At 36.2% G+C, this 22,317-nt stretch overlaps 1 protein-coding gene across 1 annotated transcript in view; it reads right to left on the reverse strand.

Annotated features, from left to right (window-relative positions):
* Window positions 1-22,317, reverse strand: part of DOK6 (docking protein 6) — a 203,054-nt gene that overhangs the window by 36,868 nt on the left and 143,869 nt on the right. The window contains exons 4-5 of the mRNA XM_059469020.1: window positions 20,869-20,988; window positions 11,038-11,227 (exon numbers count right to left, since the gene is read on the reverse strand). Coding sequence (XP_059325003.1) covers window positions 11,038-11,227; window positions 20,869-20,988 — 310 coding nt within the window. The remainder of the gene's footprint in view (window positions 1-11,037; window positions 11,228-20,868; window positions 20,989-22,317) is intronic.

Below are 22,317 nucleotides of genomic sequence, written 5' to 3' on the forward strand. Positions count from 1 at the left end.
TATTTGTGGTTCTTATGTAGCAAAAGGTGACCTTGCCTTTCCCAGACACTTACACATAATAGCAAGGGCATGTTTGTGGCAATTCCACATATGCCATTAAAACCATTTTGAATATCCTTGGAAACACTGGAAAAGTCTTTTACAGTATTTCCACATTTTGTCAATCTGGAACATTTATATTATAGGTATTCTTTATATCACAGATAGAATCTTAGTCTCCAGATAAATGCTAATATACATTTTAATTTTTTGTATATTGCTATTTCTGCTTTTATTTCACTGATGGTGCCTTTTACCAGCTTTTGACACTACTTCCACGTGCACAGAACACTTTTTCTTGGCTGTCCTCCATTTCATCTGTGCCTCTAAAGCTGAGAGCTAATCATACATTTCTTCTTTTTTTTTTTTCCTTCCGCTCTGAGAAATTGGTCTCATGGGCCTTAAAGAAGCATCCGGTAAAAAAGGCAAAGTACCTGTGGAATGAAGTATTTGAGGTTGTTTTGTCAACATCTGCTAATGACAAACACTTATCCTGGACAATGTCTTCTTGCTACTTTTGCTCATATCTTCCCCACTTTGTGATTAGATACTGCTCCTTAAATGATACACATTTCCAAACCCAGCTACCTTCTGGATTTTTTTAAAGAAGTCTCTCCCGATCAAGTTCTGTCTAACCAGTCAATTTAATTACCACACTCCTATTTCCTATTCCACATGCTTAGCCCCTTGTGCCATCCCCACACACTTTCCCTTCCATTTTCACCAATCTCTTCAGTTTCTCTTGGTCCCAGCAAGCTCTTTGTTTTATTGCACTTTGTTCTCTGATGGCAGTAGCAGAATCTTAGATGAGCAGAGATACACATGATCAAGCCTTCCTATCATTAAATAAAGGGTTGGCACACTCATCTGAACGAATTTCAGGGTTTTCCACTGAATCATCCCCAGGACTATATAGTTTTCTGCCCTTAATCCCATTCCTGACCCTAAATGATACTTATGGTAAGCCAGTTTCAAATGTTTTTGAGTTTTTAAGCATTGCATACTAATAAATGCAATGTGATGATAATTTATATTTACCTTTATAATCAAGCTGATGAAATTTCAGCCATATCAGGTAAATAAAATCCCTCCTGGCACTCCTGTCAAAATGTTGTTTTCAGAAAGTGTACCAGGAACCATTTAAAGTATCATTTTAAAGAGGGGATATTTTTCAAGTTGGGCACAGAATTATTAAAAAAAATAGTAAAGAAATGTGAAAATTTGCTTAGATATACTGGTTCAAGCAAGCCATGCGAATACAATGTTATATTTGACTTTTTGGCCACTGACAGGATAATCAACTAGATGAAAGATTTCAGTGAATTATAGCACTGACTGAGTTTTCTTCCAAAAAGCCAGAAAGATCAAATGATGTTTGGAGCAGCCGAGATTGAGAGATTCCATTAGATGCTACCTCTCCCTCCCCTCTTTCTAATAAGATGGAAGCTTTTTAGAAAATATGTGACAAATGACCACTCACAGCAGAAATAAATCACACACCACAGAGTACAGCATTATTAATAGTGCAATAATAGTAATAACTTACTGTGATAGCAAAGAAGTACCATTAAGAGGGACACAGCAGCTAATAGCATTTCCTCTACAGGGGCTAAGGGGCAAACCTTCCTTTGGTACCTTATAAATAAGTGGAAGATTAAAGGAGCCGGTGGGACCAAATAGCCTGATTTTTCCAGAATGCTACTGAGTAGGCACTGCCTGTAAAGTGCTCTCCATCTCCCCTATGTGACAATATTTTAATAGTTCTTTAGTTAATTTAAATTAGAGTGAGAGGACATTTAGTTGCAATGAAAGACTTGAGGGGGTATAAAATATGGTAATGCTAGGAGGGCTGTGACATGGTTTTCAATTATTAGCCTTGTTTTCTCCTCAGCAAAATGCTGTGTGCAAAAAATCCTTGAAATTTAGCACATGCATTTGTATTCAGGCACTACTTAAAAATTAAAACAATTAATCATGAATGGTCAATTGCAGAGTTCTTTCAGGTCTTCATATTTAGTTATATATATATTTTGGGAAGAAAACATTTATGTTATTTTACACATTATTAAAATATTTCTCTATGTGTGTGTGTGTATTTGTCTTAGTAGTAAAAGTTCAAGACAGTAAATTGGATTTCACTAATGGTGAAGCTATTGGGAAGAGGTAAAGAATATATATTATCAGAATTATTTACCATGCATTGAAGGTTTTAATGAAAACATCCTAGTTATTCACCAGTTCAAGAAAATTGTCTGGTTTGCAAACTAATGTTGTCTCCATTTGTGGGTTGTTTTTTTTTTCAATATTATTGTCTTGGTTTTGATTATCAATAGCTATTTACAGAAAAGCAGATTTTTTCTAATCAATAACATAATGAATGAAATTAATAATTAATTAATAAATAGATTAAAATATTATTTTCATGATTATTGATTGGTTTTAAAAGCAAAAAAATGTAAAAAACCTGCACCAATTTAAAGAAAATGTTAGTAACCTCCACAGTTACTGATACATTCCAATGCACTCTTGGATGCCATGAGATCACAAATATCATAGGTATGGTGGGAAATGTGTGTAAATATAACTTACATACATATAAAACTCTTGTTGTTAAGGACATTCAACTTACTAATGAAAAGTTAGCATGCAACTACTGAAAAAAAGAATCACCATGGAAATTTCTAAGCTAGAATTTCTGCTCTCACACAATTACTATGTCTGGAACACAGAAGTATTTCTGGAACTGCTATTCATCTGTGACTGACAGTAATGGCCAAAACCACTCTACTGACCTCTTTTGGAAGCAAAGAAGTTACTGGGTACCCACATTTTCCAGAAATGCATCTTAATAAAGAAAAACAAAAAGATGCCAATAGGTATTTCATAGAATAACAGAATATGCTGAGTTGGGAGGGATCCATCAGGATCATAGAGCCCATCTCCTGGCCCTGCACAGGACTCACCATGTGCCTGAGAGCACGATCCAAACTCCTCTTGAACTCTGTCAGCCTTGGTGCTGTGACCACTCCCCTGGGGAGCCTGTTCCAGCACCCTCAAGGAGAAAATCCTTTTCCTGATATCTAACCTAATCCTCTCCTGACTCAGTTTCATCCTTTCTTTGAGTCCTGTGACTGGTCATGAGAGTGAAGGGATCAGCACCTGTCCCTTCTCTTCCCACTGTGAGGATGTTGTAGATGCAAGGAGTCTCCCCTCAGTTTCCCCAAGGCTGAACAGACCAAGTGGTCTCAGCTGCTACTTAGAAGTGAGGTATTATTCTGAGAACAATGAATCGATACTTCCTGAAAGAACAGGGGGAATTAGGAAGATATTAGGCAAAACCTTCCAAAACCAGCTTTCTCAGTTCAACAGTAGTGAAAAACAGTCAAGCTATACTCAACATGGTTTCATTGTAATGAAGACTCAAGCCTGAGAGAAGAATAAAACATCCATTGCAACTGCTTTTGCATGTGATATACAAGAGACAACTGTTCAACACTAAAATGCCTTTAGAATAAACCTATGTGCCAGCAGAGGAACCAGAGTTCCTGACACAAACATATAAAACCATGCCCCTTTATGCTTCTGCAATGCTCCACGTGTGCATGTGCAAGCACGGGTTTGCACAGGTCCCTACATATTCATGAACAAGGCTCTTTTGTTGTGCAAATCCCAGCTTTTGCATTTTGATTACTTCCTTCTATGTCTGTACAGTACACAGCCCTGGCATAATGGAAATTTCAAACCTCCTCCTCAACTGATGATCCTACATTCATAAGCTTTGGAGAAAAGAAGGATTTATTTGTCCTTAGCATTCTTGCTGGCTACGCGGTTCTCCGTGCAAAATGTGGTCTTCTGGATTGCCCTTTGTGAAGCGTTTAACACTCTTCCACTGCTGGTATAGATAATTAGGCATCAAGTTTCAGCATTTTTAATTAGCTCATGCAAATAGCCTTGCTGGGGGAGAGATGCAACAGTATTTCAGTGCTAAACCAGACACTTTTATTGTAAATGGCATCTATATATTAAATGAAGAATGTTGCAAAATCTATTAGTATTTTGTATTTAAAAGCTTTTGAGTTTTCACATCAATTTCTTTTTTTTTTTACTAAATTGTTTTGGGTTTCAAATCTGAGTAATTTTAGCCCTCCTGTATTTTCTGGTAAGAAGTTAAAGATTATTATGCCTCTTGGAGATAAAAGGACCTGCTGCTGGGATGTTTCAAGTTATCCAGACCTGCCATATGAGATTAATTATTGCTATTGCTGACAGTGTAATTCAAAGGTTAAAATGCAGAGTTGAAACAATAAGCGAATCCTAATGTGATTAAGAATATATAAATTATTTTGTCTGCTTCTTCTGCACTCATAGATTACACAGCAATAACCTTGTTAGCCATACTCAGCTTCAGGAATATTAATCCAACAATGCAAACCTACAGGAGAGCATAGGTATGAAAAAGAGACTATAAGAATATGGTAAGTAAATAAATCTTTTGGGCTCACACATGGATGGAGAACCTCCTGAAAGCTAAATGGTGGCTGGTCTCAAAATATTTTCAAACAAGCCTTAATTTGACTATGAGGTGACTGAGTTATGACGGGAGAAAGCAAATTAGGCACTACAGCTGAAAGGTACAAATCATGTTATGCCAAGATCATAGGAGGGACTTAACATGCTGTCTGCTAATACATTAGTCAAATACAACACCATTCTTATTGATTCCATTAAAAAGCTTTGCAGCATTTCAAATAAACAAATGGTATTGGACAGCTGGTGATCAGCTGACAACTCCCACTGATCCCTCTGTGATCTGCAAATACAACCCACTTCTACAGACACCTCAGAGATGTTGGCTTTCCTTCTCAGCTGCACGTCTGCTGTGGTCACTGGACAAAATTTGGGTGATTGCTTTTCTAACTGCATCTCTTTCACTCAGTACAAATTCATAAGAAAATCGCTTGGACAATGCTGAATTCATTAGCTAGTGAAGTGCTCATTGATATCAATTTAGCATTTATAAATTTATTTGTTATTATGCTACACAACGTCATCTATGAATCTTGGTCCTCTGTCCTAAGAGTCACTGACTTTTCAATCTATTTCTGTTAAAAAAGGAAATTCCCTCAATATAGTTCTTTTTAAGATGTCATTGTTTTTCTCATAAAAATTGTCTTTCAGTGAAGTGAAATGGATCAGGCACTCTTTGTCAGTTGGAAAAAATCTTTTGTATGTTTGTATATCATGAGCAATTTTCAAAAAAGGGTTTAAAAAAGCAGAATGCTTTAGAAGGTACAATGCAACCCTTTCTCCTCTCTGCTTCCCATAGTCAATTATATAATGAAGAATTTCATTGCTATGTGAGTTTTGATGGAACTTGCTCTGACTTATCAATGCTGGAGCAGTCTGAGAGGAGCCTGGGCAGAGAGAAAATGCAATGAGCACTTTATAAATCACTTACAATGAGCTATATTAGCTTCTGGTAGTAAAAGAGTTCTTAGATTAGGTACCAAGATCAAATCCAGAGTAAGGGTCCGGTAGATGAGTTAAACACTCAACTCCTTTTTAACTAGCGTTAAAGTGAATCAAATGACTAACACAGAACTTATTCCAGGTCAGGAATTTGGCAAGAGGCAAACTGAGAGTTGGAATGGAAAAAAGTAGGAATGGAACCACAATTACAACATATTACAGTATAGCCTTGGCACTGCTAAGTAACAGGAACTAATGAAACCTTTTCAGTGCTAAGAAATGCCACTTTCCCTAAAATGAGAGCTGCGTCATTACTGAGAAAAAAGCCAGGGTAGGATACATAAAAGAGATTAATGGTTCTTTTTCAAGGAAGTTTTTTATTTTCAGATTTTAGAGATATATGCCACTTGTGGAAAGGATATGAGAAAGAAGTGAAGGGACCATGAGGAAACATAAAACCACAGAAAATTTATATCATGGGTAATTTGGCTTTTTGAAAATATCAAAAGGTGTAAAAGAAGGCAAAGATCCTAGCAAGCTTAACTATTTAATGTGTGGGATACTGAGAGCTCTGAGCTAATCTTTATGTGAAATGATAAATTATCTACTGGAGCTGCACAAGTGTTCATACTGCTGCTCTACCCAAAATGACTCACAAATTCTATCACAAACTTATGATTTTTAATGATATTTAGAATGATTTAAAATATATGATTTATAATTCCATCGTAAACCCAGGATAGATAAACTTAATCCACTATATAGATAATCCACCAGCAATCAGGAATTGCAGGTTTGTGTTCAGGGAGGTACAGGCATGTACAGGAGTGTATGAAGTCCCACGACAGCTGTCTCACGAGGCAAATGCATAAGGGGCCTCCTCCCACATAAAGAAAAAAGAGCATGTTAACTGTGACTGAGCTTTAAGGGTTAATTGACTAATACATTTCATATTAACACCAAAAATCACCACAGAGGACTGACAGACAAATGAAACATTTCAGTCAGATGTAGTGCCTGAAGGAAACAGTGAACTTTCTGCTTCAGATAACCCTAGCATCTGTGTATGTACCACAGAGAAAATGAAAATATCAGTCTCGGGAAAAAAAATCTGAGAAATTCTCATGTCGCCACTGTGTAATGCTTGAGCTTAATATTTTTCTTAACCAAAGAAACAGATTCCAGATCTTAGAAGTGATAGAGAAGACCATATTTCATTAAATTTTCTCTGATGAACAAAAAAACCTAAATCAAAGGCAAATAAAGAAGGAATAGTTTAGTGTGGTTCAATGAGTCTCTTTGAATGCACAGCATGAATTACTTGGAAATATTTGAAATTGTTTAAATTTCAACATCTTGTCTACAAAGTAAAAGAAAATGTATTTCAGAAAAAGGAATATGTAATAGATTTGCAGCTCCTTCTGCTCTCAAAAATCCAAGAAAAAAACCTTCTGCCTCAAAGTCTCTGCTGGAAACTCACAGAATTTGACAAATTTTGGCTGGAGCTTCCACAGCCCATCCCCTCATTTTCTCACCCTGCTTAACTCAACTTCAGCTTTTTCTTTTTTTCATATTTCTAGCCAGTTAATACACTTGACCAGACAGCTTCCATACATAGAAAATAATGTAAAAGACAAAATTACAGTAAAGTGAAAGAAAAAACACTTCAAAATGAACAAGGAGTCCATATGCCCCTAATTTTCTCTGTGTCTCAATTCTGAATTCTTGGGAGTATCCTCTTATAATCCTAAAAAGATGCCTCAGACAATTTGTTTTGCCAAAAGGAAAGCTTGGACAACTGCCTTTTGTAGTTACCAGAGAGTGGAATTTAAACATTGTTTATGGCCTTTATTATGGTAAGAATTTTTTCTTTTTAATGGTGATTGTTTGGCTTACAGCATCACCAAAACGAATCCTGTAATTTGGACAAGAGACTGAAAAGGATGTCTTCACACCTGATCAGGACTATGAAATGTTTCCCCTGTAGCTGTTTTACTATTTTTCTGGCACGTTTCTTAAATTGCATGTACTTAATGCAATCCCCTGCAAATTAAGAGCAACTTCATGTGGACAGTCAGGGTGGGCAGCTCTGTAAGGACACACCTCCCCTTTCAGAGGCTTAACATCAGAGACAGTCAAAGGCTAATTTAACCCCTGTACATGGAGCAGCACCTCTAAAAGTTTGAAGAGAAGTAAGTGCCCCCATGCAGGTCAACTCCACAGTGCCTGCAATGTGTCCAATATCCAAAATAATGAGAACGAGGTGTCTGAACACATTATATACATCCATAAACTAAGGAAATCCTGTGAATCATTGATGATTAAACATTAAAACTCCTGTTGTGGTTTAATCCCAGCTGTCATCAAAGTATCACACAACCATTTTCTCACTCCCCTGCTGGAATGGGGGAGAGAAGCAGAAGGGTAAAAGTGAGGAAAGTCAGTGGAATAGGTAAAGTAAAACCTTGTGCGCATGCAAAATGTCACAAGGAATTAATTCACCACTTCCCATGGGCAGACAGGTGTTCAACCATTCCCAGGAAAACTTCTCTCAACCACACATAGCAACAATGACTTGGGAAGACAAACGCCTTCACTCCAAATGTCCTCCCTATTCCTTCTCCTCCCCCCTGCTTTATGTGCTCAGCACGATGCCATACACTATAGGATTGTCCCTTGGGTCACTTGTGTCAGCTGTCCCAGCTGTGTCCCCTCCCAGCTCCTTGTGCACCCCCGTTTGCTGGTGGGGTGGGGTGAGGAGCAGAAAAGTCCTTTACTCTGTGAAAGCTCTGCTCAACAACAACTGCAACACCCCTGGGTTACCAACCTGTGCTCAGCACAAATCCCAAACCCAGCCCCATAACAGCTGCTGTGAAGAAAATTAACCTTTCCAAAACCAGCACAACTCCCAGATCCAGAACAAGACTGGTTAGTTGGAAAGCCTTGATGTACAAAAGGTAAATGCTATGCTCTTACCTCATGTGCTCTGATCCATTTACTGTGTTAGATAAACAGCATTAATCCACACAAAGCTATTGTAGTGCCTAATGGAGTTGTGAATGACTGTTTTCTGATAGGTGAAGAGATTTCATGGGATTAGCCCTAATCAGGTACTTTAGGTAATGAGAATCTCTCCATCCAGCACTGAACAAAGCCACACGAAATGGTTTTCCCCATATCTCAGCAGGGTTTGGATAGACAAAAAGACAGATTAAGGAAATGTCTGAGCAAGGAATACTTTCATTGCTTCAATAAATAATAAAAAAATCAGGACAAGTCTAACTTCATAGACAGTGCAAGGTACATATTTACTCCAATTCAGTGCAAAACCATACAGAAAAATCTGGCAGATTAAAATAATCTGAGTTCATTCCTCCCATGTTTTAGACATTCTTCAAATTGTGTAGTCATTGCATTTCATTAGACAAGTGGGCAGTTCAGTTTTATACATCCAAGTTCATATTCCATTTAAATGAAAAGCAATATGTTTATTAAAATATAAATTTGTCAAAAAGCTTAATTCTGATCAATTTATTTAACACAGTATTTCTTTGTGAATATGTCCATTTATGTTATTGAAGGGATTTATTTTCTCAAACAAAGTAATACCAAAATATATAAAACCGAGCTTCTAATGTTCATGCAAACCTCATACACATATACTGGATATCTGCTAAAACATACTAAAACATAATAACCTATTCAAAAATATTTCCTTTAAAGGAATTGCCCACATTTAATATTTAAGCCTTAGGGAAAAATTAAAGCAACAACATTTTTACTGCATAACATTCTCATAAAACATGGATGAATGCTTCACCTCTGAAAAAACAACATGCATCAGGAATTTATTGTATTAAGGTACTAGCAGATCAGGGAACAAAGCAAATCATGTTCAGAAAGAGGAGAAAGATGACTTGTTGATTAAAAAATAAAGTAAAACCCCAAGCAAATCAACAACAGATTTTAAAATGAGTGCTATTATTGCCCTATATAGCCTTCAGATGTTATTGAAGATACCAACTTTCCTCTAGCCCTATTTTTTTTACCTCTATGCATTTTCAAATCAGATAGACAAAGTACTCCCAAGCAAGCAAAAAGGGAGGAATCAGATCAAAGACAATAAAGCATGACAGATAAAGGCAGAGCTATCTCATAATAATAAAACACAGGAAAACAATCCACTTTTCATCAGGTCATGTGGCTCATGGACTGTAGGAGCAGATGATATTCAGATACTAGCATGGAATTATAATACTGTAGGAGGCTTGAAATGGAATTAAAATACTGTAGGAGGCTTGAAATGCTAATTCATGCTAAAATTGTGTATTTGAATAAGCCCCTCAGCTTAATCATTGTAATCAAGTTGAAACATGGGTCAACTTTTGCTATTTAAAAAAAAAAATTTAAATAAAAATCTCCAGTGATGTCTTCATGTGAACTCATCACAGAAAACTAACAGAGAATCAAAATGGTCTAGTGACAGCATTCTGGATATACAAATTACTGGTAAAAAGGTAACTCTCAGCTATAGTAATGGCAGAGGAATTTTGGCCATTATCCCCTTAGACAGTAGGGGATCCATGGTTTTGTTTCTGATCACAAACTGTACTTTTGTGAATATTTGTTAATAGTATTGAATAAGTAAACATCAAAAGCATATAAAGATTTTTTTTTTAACATATCAGTGTGTCTAGCCCAGGAGTGTAGAGATACCTGTAATTTGTAAACAAGAGATTGTTTCAGAACATTCAGGCTCCTCATAAAGGAGTATGGATGACCCATAAAAAAAACCCCAAACCAAACCATAAAAAAATAGTCTAGAACCATAAAATACAAGTTAAAACACCACCAGAGGGAGAGTTAAATGCAGAATTATTTTTGTGCAAAAATGGTGACATGGCAGTGAACCTAATGGCAAGATAGGAAATGCATTAAAGAGAGACAAAACAGAGCTCGTTGGAAATTTAAAACTGATCTGAAGATGGAAATGGCAATGAGGAATAAAAGTGCAGGCAGGAAAAGAAGCTACCCTTTTTATTGGTTCACAATGTTCTCTGCATTCCTGCTGGCAATTATACTCTAGGGTGGCAATCAGTCATCAGGAACATCCGAAAAGAGTAATATCCACTGTAATGCAAGTTATTCCATTCATACTTGTGTGATGAGCCTTTTCCATGATCCAGAATTAATTTCTTCGACATCAAAAGTACTCAAATCATACCACTACTAGTGTTTAAGCACAGTGAGACTCATAAACCTTAAGAATGACATTTCAATCACAGTTAAATAAAAGTCAGAGGGAGCTTAAGCTCATTTTTAATATGATACATATTAACATTTATTTCAAACACTGGCCTGGATATATTGAAAAGGAATATTCAGCAAAGGGAAGACTATGGAGAGGCCATGTATTTTGTCTTGCTTTATAAGGAGAGGCATATTTAATTTATCATACTGCTTATTAAAAAAACCAAAACCAACCCACTGTTCATTTATTCCTTTTTTTTGCATCTCCTTAGCTCTTACCTTCCAGACTCAAATGTAAACCACGTTGAGTCACGTCCATATCTCCTCAAAGAGCTCAGAGGCCACATGACCAGCTTGACCTTGGCATTGTGGATGTCCCAGAGATAGATGTTTTCATGTGTGATCTGCATTGTACATTCCCCATAGATATCTAAATTTGGTGTAGGCATAAGGTATACATTGAATCGTTCTGGAAAAAAACACAAAGACATCGCAGGTAAAAGTAAGATTTTATGGGAAATAAAAATGGAAATAAAAGTGAAATAAATGAATAAAACTGGAAAAAAAATAAAAATAAGGTCTATAGTTCTGATGACCCAGAAATCAAAGCCAAATTTTTGGCTTTAACAGAGGTGAGGATCCACTTTTTTACCCTCACACTAAGGTCCATGACTCTTTACAAATCAAAATTCACAATAATGAGAACTCTGACAGAGACTCCTCTCTCAAAGAATAGAACTAAAGGTATCCTCAAAAAATATGTATGTGCAGCCATCGCCTCTTGGAAAAGCTGTCCTTGAAATTGCAAATCCAAGTTTACTTGTTGAAGCTTGTAAATAATTTCATTCCTTGCATTCAGTTTCTGTTTATTTGCCAAAGTAATTCATATTTTCAAAATTAATAACAATTTTAATCATCTGTTGCTTTCTTGAAACATCTCATTCAATATGATATATTATTATGGTCATGACATCAATCACTGTCAGCTGCACTTTGCTTGCAAAGCGTACTTATTGCAGTAGGAGGTCAAGGGCATTAATAATTTTCTGAAGTGCCTGAATTGCATGGGATTTAATAAGCAATGCAGAAAAAAAATATAAAAAAAAGGGGAAAAAAAAAAAAACCAGGAAAAAACAAAAACCAAGGTGATGTAAAACACCATTAACTCATATGGTCATATGGAAGGAAGTAAATTTTATTAGAAAGAAATTTAAATACAAATGCAATTTTCTTTGAAGAATAACTAATGTTCCTATGAGTTGTTTCTACAAAGGATGAAAAACTCAGTTAAATTTCTGGTTGTACAGTTGGATGTGCCAGCCTATATTTTAACACTACATGCATTGCAATATTAGGGCTTAATAGCATCATATGGGAGAAAGTGCAGTACACTCACAACTTTCCTGTCACAGTTTTTTCATCTTTGAAATGGGTAAAAATGCAAAATGTCAATTCTACTGCCTGAAGGTATTGACAAAAAAAGGTAAGAACAATTCAAAGTATGAGCATGAGCAGTGCTTATTCAATAACAATATTAGGAAAATGTTCTTTAGAGGGACAACCGATAGGAAATTTGCTTCCAATTACTTGATAAAGTAAAAAGGGTTAAAGGGCAAAAAGGGTGGATTAAATATTTTTAATCCACCATTGGAACTGAATTTTCTCACAGTGTCCTAAAATTAGGAAGGAATTTAAATTTAAGTGAGAGAAATTTACTGCAACACTCAAAAGTAGCTTCTCGTTCTGTTTGAAATTCAGTATCATAGGCATTGTGTCTCTAATTTTTAAACATTTGATATATGTATATGTTTTGGACGAAACAGTTAAAATATTGCAAGAGAGTTGATATAAAATATGTTATGAGTGTGTGTGAGTTTGTGTGTGTGTGAATAAAGTGGCAAAAGTTTGAGGAATTGGAGAAAGCAAGGAACTGCTGGCTGAGCAATAAAAATTGCTGCATAGCTATAAGTAAACTTGTCATCCCTAATGTTGTTCTGTTTCAGTCAATTTAATTTTGTCCTATTAATGGCTCCCCAATTTATTCATTCAGTCACAACCTCTTCTCCCAGGCCCAAGTTCTCATTAGTCACACTAATGGGTTTTAGCCCTAAAAGTTTAATTTTATGACTAGGATCCCATGTGTGAAACCCCAGACATTTTGTGAAATCCTTGTGACACACGGCACAAGTAGATTAGCAGAGGCTGCTGAGATCCCTGAGGAGAATTCCCCCAAATGCTCAGAGGAGTGCATGGGGCAGGGGTGTAATGTAATGCCTTCCAAACTAAATGGAAGGACTCACACTTGGGAGTAGTGGGTCAAAGACCAAATTGGGAAGGGAATGGTGGTGAACAAGATAACTTTCACTTTGCACTGCAATTATATATATATGTGTGTATGTATGTGTATGCACCCTTTCAGTATCCATATGTCATTGGGATCATCATGCAGAAATTCCTCACAGGTTTTCAGTGTACTTTTATCATGTATTAGACTGCAGCTTTGCATTGCTGTGCTGTCAGTTATTGCCACTTCCCTCCTCTATTTGAAGGAAAGATGCAGTAACTGGCCTGTCAGCTCTTTCTCTCTTGCATGACACGAAATAACACAGTGTATCCATGGGGGATGGGGTTACTATGTGAGAATGAAAATCTCTCCCCATCTTCTCCGACAGAATGCCTCAGACAGCAGAGAAAATGAAAAGGTACAATTATTTTTTGAAGTTAACATTAAACTGCTGTGTGGAAGACACAAAATACTTCAACTTGCTTTAGATGTTACCAGGTTAGTCATGAAATGCTCATCTTCTCTGATGTGTTTGAGGATATTCTTGCATGAAGGGCATTCAGGACATATGGCATCCTCAAACTGTCAGGAGACATTTGCTGACTTTGCATGGGAGGTCAGTGTCTAAGGTGAGATGTCAGGGATTAAAGGAAGTATGTCTGATTAAAGTGAACATCAGCTGCAGGGCAAAACGTAGCACCCTTGGAACTGAATCAAATTGGCAAGAAAAACAAGTACACAAACATATGTGCTGGAGAAGATTGAGGATGGATAGATTTGCTTTTGGAGCAAAACCCATACTTTTGGATAATGGGCAGCTGAGGACATGGAAAGGTGGAGGTACTATTAAATGGTTTTATTAATTAACATGCAGGGTCGAATTTTTCCATTCCAGAAAATATTTGAGCAGGTATCTAGCTAATAGCAATACAGTCATTCCATCTTTAGTGGCATGTTTTGCCCTTACATTTATCCAGGCAAAAACAAACACTCATCATAGGCCAGATTTGGGAATCCCAGCTGAATTCTGACACCAAATCTTCTGAATGACATTGAATAGGTTATTTTGCTTCTCTTTGGTTCAGATACCATCTGCATATGAGTAGGATGAGATAATAACAGTCCATTGGCTAGTAAAACTAAGCTAATAGAAGTTAATAAGGGGCCCAGAAAGTAGGGAGATGGAAGAAACCAAACAAGATGCAATGTTGTTTGACAAGGTAAGACTGGGACTGAACAGGCACAATTCCTCAGCATTCAGGATTCCTATTCTCCTCCCTTCCCTAAGCAGGTGAGACCAAAGTTCAGGGAGTAGGGGAGCCAGGATGAGAAAAAAATGCTGATATATTGCTATACTTATTATTTCACTCAATAATAATGAGTGCTCTTTCCCATCTCCTTGAATAAGCAGACCAATGCTTCATCATACACTTAGTGCATGTAAAGGTGTTTAGCATTTGGGCTTTGGCAAGAATACGACATTTAATAATGCTTTCCAGGGCATAGGAGCACAAGGGTCTTTATGAAAATGAGCATATTGACTGAGACAGAGACTTGGCAGCAACTCCAAAATGCTCTTGGCCTTCCAGCTGTACTGGGGGAGCAAAATGATGGGAGCCCAGTGATCCTGATGCAGCCATTTTATCACTGGATTCCTTTGGTTAAATCATCCCAGCTGGAAAACCGACTAGATGACATTGCAATCTTGCAATCCAGATGCTTGGTTTCATTTCAGCTTTAACGATGGGTAAAAAATTACTTCTAGAAGGTGACAGTCAGGTTGGTGGCACCTATATAAATAAGTAGAGGATTTGAAAGCAAATATTCAATTTATATGTGAAAGAAACTCCTCCACCAGTGAGACTTCTCCTGCTGAGCAACTGTGGCTAATTTTCAGGTGGAAAGAGAGCTTAAAGTCTGGAAAGTGCAGCATTTTGTGTTAATTCAAATCTCAGGGCTATTAGAATGTTTCCCTTCTGCTGTATGCAGTGAGGAACAAGGATTTCAGAAGAAATACTTTTTTTCCTTTGCTTATAAATATTCTGCTTTGCATTCATTAAAAATGTAAGCATATCAATAAAAATAAAAAGGCAGGTAAATACTACAAATTGTTTCAGTGGTAAGTAGTAAGGTAGAGAAGAATCTGAAGTCTCACTGGATTAACATTAAAACTGAAAACACCTTGCTTTTCTGAATAAAACTGTGTTTCATTTATTTTAAAAAAGCCAAAAAACAAACCTATTGTATAAAAATGGATTAAGGATAACAGAAGATGAATAAAAATACATGCAAAGTGCTTTTATGTATTAAATTACAGATATTCTACAGGCCCTAGAAAATGCCCTAAAACAAGTCAGCTCAGTGAATGTAATTACAAAGTCTCTATGCTTTGGCTGTCGTTTGTAATCTCAATATGTAGCACAAAGAAATGCCTCATAATCCTCTTCTGAAGATTGAAGGACGTTGTTCACTATGAAAAGCTCCATTTTTACTAACAAGAATTAATGACTTTCTTGCAATTAAAATCCAGGAAGCAAGACTGCTGCTCCTGTGGAATGTTTTTAAATAAAAAAGGAAAATGAAAGAACAAAAACCTTACAAAGAAGTAATTTTATTAAATACTAATTTAAATATTAGGCAAGGAGGAAAAGCAAAAATTGAATTATCTTTCAAACTTTTCCAGACTTTGAAAATAAAAATTATGTTTATCATGGAGTAATTTTTTTTAAATAAAGCCTCAAAACACATAATTAAAAAGCCTCATATTGGTATCACAGGATTGAGTTAGGAGTAAATAAGATATAGCAGCAAAGGATGGATCTGGCCTTTCTTCAGTTTAAAAATTTGCATTTTAACATTTGCCCATTTTCTTCAAGTTTTACATCAAGTTTACAAGTAAAGTTTAATAGAAAATGGTTTAGTACAAGAAAAGTTTAATAGAAAATTATTTAGTATGAGTATTCAACTATTTTAGTGCTATTTAGTATTTAAAACGGATAGAAATAGAATCTTCATCAAACAGATGCACCTGCTCCTAAAAAGTGAATTGATTAATAGTCTACAGATACTGCTTTTTTAACCAACATTATCTGGAATAGTCTGATTTCTTTTTCACATTAAATAGTGAAAATAGTCTGTTATTGTATAGTGTCCATTTGGATGACATTTTTCAAATTACTTCATTTTATAAAGAATGAAAATAGTGACACATTGGACACACTATCCATTATGAGAATGGAGAAATTCTAGATATGACATCACCTGGGGAGATAAAAATTAAAAAGAACCCCAAAACTCCAAAATTTGTTTTGTCATTATGTTTTGGGGTGTATTACAAATGCTTCCAAATGCATTGAGATCTGGAAAGGGAGCTTCCAGTTCTTCCAAATGAAGTCATCACTCTACATTCACAACTTCTTCATCTAGCAGCAGCTTGAGAAACCTAAGCATTATGAAATGTACATGAAATAATCACAACATGTTGCTTAGAAGACTTGTCAACAGTGTAAGCAGATCCAACTCAGTCCAGATTTTCTTTCATGGAGTTATAACTGTGCATTATTATTTGTCTTATGATTGCATATAAAGCTTCACTGCCATTATACTAAATACATTACCTGAATAGGTACATACTAAATAAATTACCTGAATAAGTATATACTAAATAAATTACCTGAAGTGAGGCCTCTACTGCTTTTGCTTTCAAACTATATTTTAATTCTTTAGCAAATAATCTAAAGGAAAATTCATAAAGGCTAGAGATCATGTTCAGTGTGAAAAGAAATTTGAACAGAAACAAGGTTGCTGCTATAGGACTGAGGTACACCAACAAATCACTTAGATTTGCAGGAGAGAGTAGGTAAAATGGTTGGAGAGCAACAGAAGCTTCATTTCACATCTCAATTTAATTGGAATTTGTGCATCATTCCAAGCTAAGCAGCCATTAGTTGTGAGCCTTAAATTTCAAATGAAAACCACCTAATAGTCATTTTCTGCAGCAGAGTTTACGCAGCAAGACTTGAGGTAATACTTTGGAAAGCGATAATGGAGCTGAAATCCAGTGAGAATCTTCGTGTTACTGATGTGCTTTGCACAAAAGTAGCTTAGATATCTTCTCTATCCTTCCTACAAGACACAGCAGCAGAGCCCTCTGCTATAAGCAGAGTAGCTCTACAATTTGCCTCATTTTGCTGTCACCACTACGGAACTGCTCAGTGCTGGAGGCTCAAACAACAGCTCAACTACGCTGAAACAGATCCCACTGGCGCTTACTGACCACCCCAGAGCTATAAAAGAACGCCTCTTTCAGGTTTAGATTTGTATTTCTTAAGATTTCTATTGCCATGTGGCAGAACTGCCTTGTGACTGTACAGCCCTTGCACACCAAACAACAGTACAGTTTTGCCAGCCTCTGGAGCAAATGTTTGTTGCAAAGCATGTTGTTGCGTTTCTGCCAAAGAGAATCGGGTGTCTTCCCTTCTCAAATCTAAAGCTCATCTCAGAAGGACCTCAAGAGCGAGACTGGGGGAATAAACAGGCTCAGAAATAATAAAAAGAGGAATTAAACAAATGAGAGAAACCATGCATATTTTCTTTACCAAATATTTTCTGAAATTTAATTATTTGTGTATAAAAATACAAGTAGCATGCAACAATTTTAGTGGGCATATACAATAACAATTCTGAAACATTATTTCAAATGTTGTACATTGAGGGTAGTGGCTTTGGTGGTCACATACAGGAAAAAAAACTAAAAATCTACCCATCAGAAAGCTGGGGTTTCTTTTGAGAGAGAGCCAATTTATTTATCTGATATGTTTGGTGAGTACCCTTCCGTCATTAAAATGTCCTTTAAGAACAAGATTGGGCAAGTAGTTGAACACATGAAGAGCACTGCGTATTAAAAATATTATCTCTTGGAAAAGGTAAAGCAGTTCATGAAAAAAACCCTCACCTTATTAGGTTAGTTTTTCTAGTCCAAAGAGGTATCTTTACCAAATTTTACACATTTCAGAAAATCTTTAGTTAAAATTGACTATTTGAAAAAACCTCAGTGGAATGGGATGCAATTAATGCTTAATACACCTGTTCTTTAGGGATTAATGCATTAGCACCTCTTATATCATAGACATCTGAACAGTATGACACCATTATTCAATGTCTCTTAGCCTTCAAAAGTAAAAAAAAAAAATCCAAAACTGAAAACCCATTAGCACTATAATATTTATTACAATCTGTGGTCTTGCTCAAACAGTAAGAGACATCTTTTTTTCAGTGATCTGAAAGAAAGCCTTTGTATGGGTAAGGCAACAGAACTTGCATAAAACTGGATGCTGAGGCTGTGAGACTCTGTTACATGTTTTATAAACTGTATTCTCACATCTCTGTTTAAAGTAAGCATTAATAAATTGACTAACTTGAGAGGAATTCTATGAAGTTGACACACTCACAATATGTTTTGAAGAAATGACATTCAAAGGTACTACACTGGTATTCAGTTTTTATATAACACATAAAAATAAAAATTATCCACAGAGTGACACAGATGTCATTTTCACAAAGAGCCAGATTTTAGACGCTTCATACACATAGCCATTGTCCATGAATTTTCAATTGTAAAATTAACTTTGACCTTTCAGTTTTAGGTCAACAAAAGCTCAACAAGAACATTTATAAGCAAAAGCTCAGTTGACTTTCAAAAGTTTTTGAGGCATCTTTTGAACTACCCACTGTTTTTGATAGCATGTGTGTAAAAGCTGTGTATGGGGAAAATGTGCAAGAAAATAAACTAAAAATCTGAAATTATGCCACCCAAATCACCAAATGATTCCACCCTGGAACTAGTCACCTTCTCAATAACACTGTCATGTGGGGAATGACACTGCCAGGTTTGCAGGATAGGATAACCAGTGTAAACTGAAGGAATGGTTCCATTCAACTGAAAAAATCTGCTGCAGGAATTTGAGTGCAACTGCAGGTTCTTACAGCATAGATAAATGAACAAAATGTCAAATTTCATACCTATAGTAAGAATCTCTGTACTTTTTCCTCCTTCCAAGTTGATTAAAAGACATCCACAACAGAATTTGTTTTGCCTCTGAACAAGACAACTTTGAATTTCAAACATGCTTATTAAAATGCAAAGTTGTGCATCAAGGGGATGAGGAAGGATGAGGATAGGTATCAGAATTACTTGTTTGAGACACTGTAACTAATGATTTAGCAGAGCATGCTCGTCAATATTGGATTATATGTATTCAGTCGCTTGTTTTAAAAGAATACAGCTAATGATACCCTCCATGCATTATTATTCATGTGATTTGTACAACAAATACATGCTTTGCCCCTTTGTTTCCTTTCATTTATTTACTTAGAACAATAAAGATGCTAATTATGTTCATATATGCTGGTTGGTAACACTGCAATTAATTTCTAGACTAAGGCAATTGAATCAAGACTAGTTCATACAACAGAACTAATATATGCCTACCGGAGATCATGTGTGTCTAACTGGATCTCTTTCAGGATAATGATAAAATGTAATATTTTCCATCTATGTCCAAAAGCTGCTGGAGATGAATGACATGAATTCACTGCAGAAAGAGCTTGACGAATTTCAAACTATTTTTCTGTTCACATCCCAGGCTTTTTGACGAGGTTTATTTCCTTTCACATTTGTGAAAGACCTCCACCTGTTCACACAATTCTCTCTTCAGAAGCATGCAGATGAGTTTTACACCTATAGCCTATGAACATATAGCAGATGGGGTGCTTTGAGTGCTGTCTGATCATTATCACTTTCCTACATTAGTAGCTCTCCCTTTGTTAAGTAGTTTGAGACTACAAATTGAATTCTGTGTGTCATAGCAGGTAAACAACTTTATGAACATTTGAACTTCTTTTAAATCCCATTTCAACACGTCTACTTTTTGAACAGAATTCCTTAAAGATTTCTGTATATTTCATGCTGTGTGCTATTAGGTTCAGAGAAATAATATAATGAGTATAGTGCCGTATATTCTATAATTTAATTACGTAATTTTGTTTATAATGATAGTTGGCTTGATATTTTATGACCATTGAGGCAGTGTGTGTTATTACTTTGTTGAAAGCTATTGGATCTTATAGAAGCATCAAGACAGTAATAATCATTGAGAGCTGTAATTTAGGGAGGACTAAATGAGCACATTTTGTGTTGCCCTCATGTTCATTAATAGGAATTAAATGACAGGGTAATCACAGATTTTCTTTTGTTATTGCCTATTCCATCCACTAGCATTCTTCCTGTGCATGTGTCTAATCCAAATAGCCTTTAGATGAAGACTTACAACTCAGGCTTAGTGCTGACTAACATCTGTCACTGCCCTTTTCACCCATATTTGACAGCATTTAGGTGATCCTGACTTCAATATTCTAGACAGGTAGGACTTTAAAGCAAATATGTGTTTTGTATCCAAATTGCTGTTGGTATGTTCATCGCTGCCCTTAAAAAGCTGCCAAACAACAGCTGCTGCTTTATTCCTCTGAATAGAAGCCATCATTTCCAGAAACAGAAGGGTCATGGCCACCATTTCCCATGACAGGGAAATCTGAACACAATGAAGACACAAAGTCACTCTATATGTATTATGTGGCATGGAATTTAATAATCTTTATTTTAAAAAATAATATAAATAGGCTTGAGCTTCAAAAGCACATCCAAATGTTTATTTACTAATGATGCGCTTCCAGCTACTAGCAAAAGTCCTCACAACAACAGGCACAAGAAAAGATGAAATGGAATATCACCTAATAGCGGATCTAGGAGTAAATAAAAAGTTACTTACCATTTTGTTCTCTCTGGACTCCAGCAGCAAGCAAATCTGGCTCTCCAAGACTTATATCATTGAGCCTGGCCCCTAGACATTCCATGCAAAGATGCTTGCACCACTCCTCTGCCTCTAGCTCTGAGGAAACAGAAAGAAATTCATTCATGTTGATGTTTAAAAAAAAAGAAAATAAAAAGGTGTAAAGTTAAATCAATACTTTCTTTCTGACAAGGTTTATCACAATATGTTTGTGTTGAAATGTGAGTTATTAGTATAAAGTCCCACAATAATTTCTTTGCCTCAATTTATGAACTTTTGACAAGGGTTACACTATTGGGACTGCATCTCCCATCCTCAAATTTGAGGATAGGAGGTGGAGCTAACAAAGAAGAGGAATAGTGAATTTTCAAGGCAGTCTATTTCTAGTGGGCCCTCTTGAAAGAAAGAATGCAATTTAGAAAAACTTCATATATAATAGCTGAATTATTCTTTACTGCATTCTAGACAAGTATGAACTCTTAAGGTAATTTCTTTTTCTAAAGGCACTAAAGCATTTTTCTAAGAGCAAAGGAAAAATAGTTATAAAACGCTCTTCAAATGCCAAACTTCTCTCTCTCTGCTGTAGTGAAAGACTATGCCTGCCAAGGTATTCTGAATAATTAATTTCTTCAGTTCTGTTCACCTTCTTTTGGTCTCAGGGCAACCTGGGCATTAGTTGAAACATTTATAAGAAGATTCAAAATCTCCCAGGCCTTTCTGAGTTGACTCTCCCATTGACACAATATGAGAGCTCTGCATCTGCCAGTCCACCAAAATGTGGATTCCACAAGTCACAATTCCCACACACAACACAACATCCTCCAATTCAACTTCAGCTTCATCTTATCCACTTCCCAAATGTAACATTGTGAAATCCCTGGCATTGGTCAAACATGTATCATCCCAAATTGGAGCTAACACAGTGTGAAACTACAACCAAGAAAAATCTTGCAACGACCCTGACTGTCTTTTATTTGCAGGAAAGACTTCACCTAAGGGAGAGTTCCGGGAGAGCAGGCTCAGCACCATGCACTGACTGAGCATCCATGGTCACAGTCAGTGTCTATCTGATCATATTCAACTGTGAGGGATTCCAGTAATCTAGAAATGCTTGCATTAAACTGCCAGTTTTTCCAGTCCTTTTACTGGGGACATTAGGAAAATAATTTTGTGACAATCTCTCCAATGTACTGCTGAAACTGGGAGAGATAAAAATTCTGCATGCAAGCCCCAAAGCAGTTAGTGATGATCAATCATTGGAATTAGTGAGATTTTTTTATGAGATAAACTCCTCTAAGCCTAATTGGTACAGTCCTCAAATCCTTGCCTGGTAAGACATAGATCTCATAGAAACATTTGCTGGACAAGAAAGGGAGACAGGCACACAGTTCCAGGTCTCCAAGAACCTTTGGATACTCTCTTTTGTTC

This window comes from Ammospiza nelsoni, chromosome 1 (genome assembly GCF_027579445.1).
Source record: "Ammospiza nelsoni isolate bAmmNel1 chromosome 1, bAmmNel1.pri, whole genome shotgun sequence".
Classification (NCBI taxonomy): domain Eukaryota; kingdom Metazoa; phylum Chordata; class Aves; order Passeriformes; family Passerellidae; genus Ammospiza; species Ammospiza nelsoni.